General features: G+C 36.7%; 1 protein-coding gene across 1 annotated transcript; it reads right to left on the reverse strand.

Moving 5' to 3' along the window:
- On the reverse strand, positions 742-2,486 carry LOC109841798 (uncharacterized mitochondrial protein AtMg00860-like). The gene is made up of 2 exons (XM_020410737.1): positions 2,337-2,486; positions 742-1,092 (listed from the first exon to the last, which is right to left on the reverse strand). Exons 1-2 carry the CDS (start codon positions 2,484-2,486, stop codon positions 742-744), a joined length of 501 nt encoding a protein of 166 aa, XP_020266326.1.

Raw genomic sequence — 10,024 nt, forward strand, 5'->3', positions numbered from 1 at the left:
AGTGCGCAAAGCCTCCCTTTACTTAAATTGGGCCTGAAGGCTTTTATAGTGTTTTGATTGATTGCAGCAATGAGGCCACATACAATAGCCCAACAAGGAGCAAGCAAGAAGATTGCTATTTTGTTTTATTTGATCCTTACTAAAGGGTTGACTCATGCCACCTGTTAAAGAAGCTAAAAGGATTCACACTCGTCACGGTGTATTTCTGGCTTCATCACACAAAAAAGACGAAATGCAGTGGTCTTGTAGTTTTTTTAAACAACCGTGCTTTTTGGCTCGTGCTTTAACGCGCGAGCCAACTCGCACATGAAACAGGGGGTGGGCCCCCACTGACACAGTGGGGGTGGGGGCCCACCCCCTGTTTCATGTGCGAGTTGGCTCGCGCGTTAAAGCGCGAGCCAAATTTTTTTTTCGTTTTTTAAACTATGAGGTTCTGTCCTTTTAAACAAATTAAATAAGATTAGTCTTTTACAAATAGATTATGTTCCCCCCTAACCTCCAACACAAACATTTTTATTACGTTACATAAGATAATAAGCCCGCTATGTCCTCGAATCTCGAATGCTGCATTAAAAACTGGATGTTTTTGGGGGAACATGCACTATGTTTCTTTTTAGGGGCTGTTTGGTTCGTTTCCTAGATATAGGGAAATGCATTTCCATGTACAAAAACACAAGTTTGGTTTATGTAAGTCTCTCTGAGAGTAGACCAACAAGCAAGGAAATGTAGAAGAAGGTGGTGCTAAGGCCCTATTTCTACCTTCACATGTTGCATCAGAACAAAGCCTAAATGTGACCCGGAAACATCTGTGTGCACTACAAATCCTCCTGACTCATTCGAAATTATCAAAACTAGAGCTATCGTGAACTTCTTCTTCAACCCATCTAATACTGCTTGACACTCCTGAATCCATACAAACTTGACCTCTTTCCTAGTCAGTCTAGTAAGTGGTCCTGCAATCTTTGCAAAATCCTTTATGAATTTCTTGTAATGTCTAGCCATCCCCAAGAAACCTCGCACTTCTGTCACAAATATAGGCGGATCCAACTTCAACATTGCATCAAATTCTTTAGGTCCATAGAAATACCTACTCTGATATCACATGCCCCAAAAAACACAATGGCTCCAACCAGAACAAACACTTATTTAATTTCCCATAGAGCTTCTCCTTCTGCAGGATTTCCAACATAGTCCGTAGATGCTCTGCATGATCTTTCCTGGTCTTAGAGTATACAAGAAAGTAATTGATGAACTACGACAAACTAGTTGAGATACTAAGAAAACACATTGCTCATCAAGCTCATAAATGTAGATGTGGCATTAATTACTTGGAACGGCATCACCAGAAACTCATAATGCCTATATCGTGTGTGGAATGTGGTCTTGGGTAAGTCTTCATTCCTTACCATCAAATGATGATAACTGACCTGAGGTCCAACTTAGATAACACCCTAGCTTCTCAGAGCTGATAAAAAATGTCGTTAATCTTGGGAATTTGGTACTTTTTTTTGTAACCTGATTCAACTCCCTGTAGTCAATATACATCCTTTGGCTACTGTCTGACTTTGGTACTAACACCATCAGTGATCCCCAAGGGAAAGTACTAATCCTGATAAATTTCTTTTCGAGATACTACTAGACCTACTTTTGCAACTCCTCTAAATCTACTACTGGCATCTGGTAAGGTGGTTTGGAGATAAGTGAAACTCTTGGAGTTAAATCAATGATGAACTCTATGTCTCTGTCTGGTGGGAGACCTAGCAACTTATCAGGGAAAACATCAAGAAACTCCTCAACAATTTGTGGTACGGGCTTCTCCTCTATCTCTATCGAGGTTAATACCATGTCCATGCCTGCTTGGTACTCTGATGCTCTGTCACTTTGCTACCACTCATAAATTCAAACTCTGGGTTATCGGTTATCTTGAACACTATGCTTCTACGTCAGCAATCAATAATAGCATAGTAGTTGTAGAGCCAATCCATCCTTAAAATAACATCGAACCAGTTAGTGTTAATCACTAACAAGTCAGCAAATAGCTGCCTACCATGGACTACTATAGGGCATCTCTTACACTCCCTATAGATATTAACACGCCGCTACATATATGGATAGTCCAGGCTGCATCTAAACTATCGCATGGTATAGTAAGTCATGCAATGAACTAAGAGGATATAAAATAGTGTGATGCCCTAGAATCAAATAGAGTAAATGCAGAGACTGAATAAACCAAAATAGTACTTATGACCATGTCATCGGATGCATCTGCCTGCTCAGTGGAAAGTGTCAAAACCTGAACCTGTCTCTACTACTACATATCCTGCTGACCATACTACCTTGGGCGCCTCTACTGATTTTGTGGCTGATACGGATGCTGAAACTAGGGACTTCTCCACTATTTCAGGCCTCAAAATTGTTGCCCCCTCTAATGTCCTCGGAACATTGCTACTAAGTAGAAAGTGGTGGTCTCCTCTATCGTCGACCATGTCTAGCCTAGCCTGCTGGTACGATTGCTCCACTAGAAGCTCCTCTTGAAAGGGAAGTAGTAAAATGATGATCCTCCACCGCACATGCTATGCACAACCTGTTAGCTCTCCTACAGTCTTTCACCAAGGGTCCCAGGTTGTTGTAGAATTGGCAAATCATGTTAGTTAGCTATGGAGCTGGTCTTGAAGTACCTATCTGCTAGCGCTTACTAGTGCTCGGCTGGTGCTCCTCCCATCTAAGGCTTCTGCTGATTACTCCCAGATGTCTATTCTGCAGGGCACTTGTTGGCCCCTCTCTTCACCGAGTTCATGATCCCAATCAACTGTTCTGCTTTTGAGATGCCTCTAGGATACTAGCATTAGTCTCAATCCCCTTCTGACTACAAATCTTTGCCTAGATCTCAAAATTAATACCCTACATGAACCTTTGTCCCTTTTCCACCTCATTGGACACCACGCCCAGGGTAAAGTACTTGGAAAATTCTGCTGCATACTCATCTATAGTACTAGCTCTTTATCTCAGCATAACAAATTGCCTCTGCATCTCAAGGTGAGCTATCTTAAGGGGAAATGTCTCTAGGAAGCTCTCCCTAAACATCTCCAATAAAATCAATTTAGGAAGCTTCTTCTCCTCTGGGTCTTACCAGGTTCTGGCTACATTTACAAGCTGCAGCTGTATAGACTCTATCTTCATCAGGTACTTTTGCCACCCTCAATAGGTGGTCCATGGCATGCAACCACATCTCAACCTCATATCCACCTTCAATTTTAGCAAAGTGTTACCGGTTGAGCTTCCAAAATTCAGACACATTACATGGCCTTGTAGCCTGTTGCTGCCCATCTCTCTGGCGATTATGAGCTACTAACTCTCTAATCATTCTACAAGATCAGCTTTATCTACCTGTTGTCTCTTAGCCATAACTGGAGTAGTGGGATGATGTTTTGGGGCCATAGTGATCACTTGAAATGAGATTGATCAAAAAAAAGGTATGGAGTCAACGGATGTAGTTTTAAAAAGGAAAGAACTTATTCTATACATGCTCTATTTTTGGCGTAATCTTAGTTTTTTTTACTTGTATACAGGATGAGACAATAGTTACTAAGCATGTCTCTCATACCAATAAAAATCTTATCACGCCCCAGTTCCGAAACTTAATAATTAGAACATGCCTCGACCGACAATGTAACAATTAGGCCACATTTATGACTCTAGGTCATCATATGTATAGATATATAGCCACAACTACACCATAGAGCATGTAACTAAGACAACAACAGAAATATATAGATAAAGATATCTCCAGAAAGGCAGAGTTCAACTACAAGTCCACAGCTAACCAAAATGGAAAAGGATAAGAAAAATACATCATAGTCTAGAAGGCCACATGTGGTTCAAGAAAAAGTCTGAACTAAGTAACGACCTAAACCAAATGAAACTAAAAAATTGATAGGAGAAATAGTGATCACTGCGGCTCAGCCTGCTCCTCAACATACTCTTGATCCTGTGAAGAGAGAACAATCTCCGAGTCTGAGGTGCGCAAACCCCAAGGGAGTCAGAAAACTCCCAACAAGCATGTAAAATGAAAAAATTGTGTGCGTGTATGTGGTAGGTATAAAGAAAAGATAAAACCTCAATTAAAGGTGACACAAAAATGCTAATTGTAGATATCAGAATAAAGTCCATCACAAGATACATAAGCATATTATTATTTTAGATGTTATTTGAATTAGAGGGGAATGTTTTCATGTATATATGTGGGTTTTCCCCTAAATCGTTCAGGGAACAAGGCTTCAAGTCAAGTATTAGCCCTTGGCCCTTATATATCTCAGGATATCAAGAATACGCATGAGCTCGCTTATATACACTTTAGATTATCCGTCCAATTCTCCTTTATTCAACCCTATATTTGTCAATTTATTTTAAGTGACTGCACATGAATAGTTATTCACTAACCATAGAGTTACTGTAGCCCAGCTTCTGTAAAACTATGAAACATAACCGTGATCTAGAATATGCCCAATCAAGAAGAGTGCATCGTCTGGCCTACATTATAATAAATAATAATAGTCTAAGAAACCTCATACTAGGATATCAACATCGTGGTTATAGTCATGCAATGATAGCACGCTTATGAATCATACTTTTGACAAAAAAGTCGTATTCATGCACAACCTAGTCTATTTGATGACATTAATGATAAACAAGGATCACAAACCACACAATTTATTTTAATGTATAACAAGGTCCAGCGTATGAGCTAACAACTTCACTAAAATAATATAAATTTAAACTGGTAAGCAAAATAATAGTTAAAATGAAACTGAGAAAGACAAAGAGACATGACCAATTGAAAAGATCTATAGAGTCAAATAATCTAGTTCTAGGGAACCCAAAAACTATAAGGAAAAAAGAATGGTCCAAGGATTTGAGGAATGGACCTCTGCAATAACAGACATACCAATTTTTAGGATAACTTCATTGTCCGATACTCTTAAGACAAGTAGTGTGCTGGTTAAAATATTCCAGAAAAAACTAACAAATCTACTGCATACACTATATGGCCAAAAATAAATTTAAATTAAACAATGATTAATTCCCTTCCTTTGAGATAAAATAAAGGTATAATATTATAAAAGCAAAAATCATAAGTGCATTGACATTGGTGTAAGTTAGAAAACTGTTTGAAACTAACTAGAATAACAAGTTGATATTTATAGAAGAAAACTTTAAATTTTGCAAAAGGAGGGTTACTTCCTTCTTGAGATTTTTTTTGTCTAGAGAAAAATAATTGTTGGACAAAATATTGACTAGGATCTTCCAATTTATAAAATTATTAATTACGAGTTATCTGTGCCAAACCCCCAAGAAAAGCTTTTCACAAATTTATACCTGAAAATTTCTTAAAAACATGTATTTCTACCAAAATTAATATTTCCTGAGTGATGCTTTTAAACAGAATGTTGATAAAGTGTCAAATATTCAAAGGTTCTAACTACCTAAGCAAATGTAAAGAAAACTTACCGTTCCCCCAACTATGCAAAGTATCAGAAACATAAAATCATAAAATAATTATTTTTACTTGGAAATGTTAACAAAAGTGTCACCTCTAAGCACTCATAACCAAATATATGACTAGAACCATTATACCAAATGTGAGCTGTGCATTACAGAATTTGCTTTTGTAACACATCTCCTAAATACATATCTTTATGTAAAAGTTAATGGTCATACACATGGAAGGAAAACAAAATTCTCTTTGAACTATGAGCAATAATTTTAACATTTGGATCTAGCATATAATATTTGGTAGGCTTGTCTAACATCTATTTGACAAGAGTTCTAAGTTTCTGATGTTTGATAAAAAGACAAAAACATCTAAAATCTTAAGATTTAAATGTAAATAGAAACGAGAGAGATTTTATCACGAGCTCTAGGTATAGAACATCAATGTGAAGCAAAAATTCAAAACAAGGTAAAATGATAGAAAAATATGTGTGTCGGTTGCCTAGTAATGGCTCTGAAGACTAACCCAAAAAAAATTCCAAATCAAATGTCCTTCTCCTTCTCTCATCGAGCTGTAATTGGTGCCTTCTCTCCTTCTTCTTCTATTTTTTTCCAGATGAGGTGTAGAGAATTGAAAGAGAAGATAAAAGGGTTTTAGAAGGAGAGTTCAATTAATAGAGATAAGATAGTTAGAGATTATCCAAGATTAACAATGTTTTAGAAGGAGAGTTCATTTAGGGGCTGTTTGGTTCGTTTCCTTGATATAGGGAAATACATTTCCATGTACAAAAACACAAGTTTTGAGTTTTCCAAACTTTTCCAAGAAATGGATTGTTTCGCTTTGGTTCGCACAAAAAAATGATGGGAAATCAATGTATTTATTTTTCTTGTGTTTGGTTCGCATGGAAAAAAAGGAAAACTTTTGTTGATATTACATTTCCCACTTTTTTTGTGTTTGGTTGGTTTTGATGTTTGTAATGAAAAGTGTTTATGGTCACCATGGTAAGATTACCCCCACTATATTATACAACATTTGTGCTTGTTATGTGATGTAATCTTAATTATATAAAAGTTCGACTGTAACATGAACAAATAATAATATCTCAAATAAATTATAATTTGACTTGTAGTAACCTGATTATTCATAAATTTATGTAGTTAAGTTGCATGAATTATCCAAAAAAAACTGTTGAAACCTATAAAAACATATAAACAACCTGAATAGCCAAGCATAAGTATATAACCTAGCAAATCGCACAAAACCATGATTGAAAATTATTCCACAACACAACCCAGCAGAAAAAATTATTCCACAACAAAACCATGATTTTATCTGCATACAAAGTTTCAAAATTAGCTACAGACTACTGATACAACACCGAGCAGAAAAAAAACCAAGAGAAACAACATATGCACACCAAACTGAACACAATTAGATTGTAATGGTCACAAAGTCGAACATAGCTGCCAAACTGATTATGGCTTAAGGCTCAGAATTTTGGTCAATATCATCAAATTGTTAGCCATCCAGTGCAATATCAAGAGATATTGCAGGTTGCTAATCTCAGATAAATTAGAAATCATCATAGCCTAATTTGAGCACCCGTAAACAATATCAAAATACTGGCATCAACATCAGCCAACAACACCACAGCCAACAACTCCACCAGCCAACAAGCAGGCTCACAACCAAAGTACCCAGCAGACCACCAACAGGCAACAACGTGCCCAACCAACACCACCAACGGGCATCAACACCATCAGGCAACATGCATGAAGACCATCAACAGGCATGAGGCAACAACAACAAGACCACCAACCAGCATCAACAACAACACCATCAGGCAACATGCATCAAGACCAACAACAGGCATGAGGCAACAACATCAAGACCACAAACAGGTATCAACACCAACACCACCAACGGGCATCAACACCAACACCATCAGGCAACACGCATCAAGACCACCAACAGGCATCAGGCAACAACATCAAGTACCCAACAGGCAACAACACCAAAAGGCAACAACAAGAACAAGTACCTAGCCAACAACAGTAACATGCAACAACAATGCATCAAGACCACCAACAGGCATGATGCAACAACATCAAGACCACGAACAGGCATCAACACCAACACCACCAACGGGCATCAACACCAACACCGTCAGGCAACAAATAAGCTGAGAGAAAAAAAAACCATAATTAGATTACAATTACAAGTCATTCCATATGTCAAAAGTTCAGTGCAATAGTGAACCTGCGGGGATGGATTTTCTAAAAAATGATACCACTATAGTCAAGAAGCAATGAAGTTATTAAGAAAGTTGGTTGAGTGCACAATGTATATAACCATCCAGACAGGTAAAGGTAATATATGTATCAGAAAGTTAAATTTTAATGTAAAATATTCATGTGTATAAAATGTTACAGACATGCTAAAGGAGATGTTACCAGCACACCCTTGTTCAAATTCATCCATGCAACTTTGCTTGAGTAATATTATTTTTTACTTGAAAGTGGTAAAAGGATTTAAAGTTCACCTGATTTAATGCGCAAAAAAATATATGATGACATATTAATAATTACATCATGAAAATGAATCGAAATTAAAAGAGGAAGAGGGGTTCTGCTTTGGTACCTGAAATCTGAACGAAGGAACTAACTTGTGCATGAAAGGACTGCTTCTTTAAAGTTGTCATGAATTTCATAATTTTAATAAGGAAGAAATCCAAGAAAGGAAAGCAAAAGGGATCTCCATACCTATACAAAATAGGGAAATGCATCCTCCAAACAACCAGTATCCAAAAAATCTGAACAGGCTCACAACCAGGCTCCACAACTAAGCTCACAACCAGCAATATAAAACCAAGCTCACAATCAGCAAACCAAACCACAACAGGTTCACAAGATACACCCACCAGCATCATCCAAACAAGCACAAAAAGCAACCAAAAACCCAACAATGAAAATGATACACCAACCAGGAATATAAAACTAGCCAATCAAAAATGTAAATAGATTATACACCAACCAGTCACACAAAATGAACAAGAAACACCATCTCGCACCAACAATGAATAGGAAACATATAAAATTTCCTGGTTGCTAAACTCACTTAGAAAATTAGTGAAATGGGCTCAGAATCTAGTCAATATCATCATTGTTAGCCATCCAGTGCAATATCAAGTGATATTGCAGGTTGCTAATCTCAGAAATTTTGACAATCATCATAGCCTAAAGTAAATACATTTCCCACGTGTTATTATAAGCAAGTTAAATAACATCATATGTAACAAAAATAACATCATGAAGAGATTGGTGAAATCCTCACAACCAGGCTCACAAACAGGTTCCACAAAAAACAACAGTTAGAGAAAACACCATGGTAAACAGGCTCACATCCAGCCAATCAAGCATCATCTCCAATGTGTTATTATAAGCAAGTGAAATAACATCATATGTAACAAAAATAACATCATGAAGAGATTGGTGAAATCCTCACAACCAGGCTCACAAACAGGATCCACAAAAAACAACAGTTAGAGAAAAAGGCATGGTAAACAGGCTCAAATCTAACCAATCAAGCCTCAGAAAATGTGTTATTATCCTGTACAATATCAACAGATTATACACAAACCAGCCACAAAAAATGAACCAGGAAACACACATACTATACCAACAATGACATGTTATCTTATAAAATTTCCTGGTTGTTAAGCTCACTAAGAAAATTAGTGAAATGGGCTCAGAATCTAGTCAATATCATCATTGTTAGCCATCCAGTACAATATCAATTGATATTGCAGGTTGCTAATCTCAGAAATTTTGACAATCATCATAGCCTAAAGTAAATAATCACCAATGTAGATAAGTTTCATGAAAACTTACTACACAAAATACCTAGAGCAGTAGCCATCCAGTACAATGTGTCACATTGTAGGTTGCTTACATCTTAGGAAATTGTATGGTGACTTTTAAATATCCTGCAGGCATAAGTTTAATTTAAAGGTTAGTACACTAATATATTCACACAATGAAAGAAAATATTACAAAATGGACGCAAATAGAGAATTACTATCATTTTAAAATAATATGTTCCATCGTCATAATCCCATAAACATATATAAAACATTTGTTAACAGTGACAAGAAAACCATAAACATAATCCCATGAATGTATGGACACACTGAAATATAACATGCAAGCTTAAATTAGATATTTGCCTCTAGTTATCAGAGTTCTCTTTGTACTTTGTAATCTTGTTTGATTTCAGTTTTTGTTAATCTAATTTTTGTTAATCTAACACTAGGTACTATTTGTAACTGATTTAGATCATATGTGCTTCCTTAGGTACAATAAAAGGTCTAACTAATGACCAGCTGGAGGATATCTATCGGTTGCCAAATAATACTTCGGAAGACATACCATCTACCTCTTCATCCAGGTGCAGAATTAATAGATGACATGATTTGTTACCTTTAAACATTCAGAATTAGGATTGATCAACCTGACAAACAATAATTGATAGGTT

This window comes from Asparagus officinalis, chromosome 5, assembly GCF_001876935.1.
Source record: "Asparagus officinalis chromosome 5, Aspof.V1, whole genome shotgun sequence".
Lineage (NCBI taxonomy): Eukaryota > Viridiplantae > Streptophyta > Magnoliopsida > Asparagales > Asparagaceae > Asparagus > Asparagus officinalis.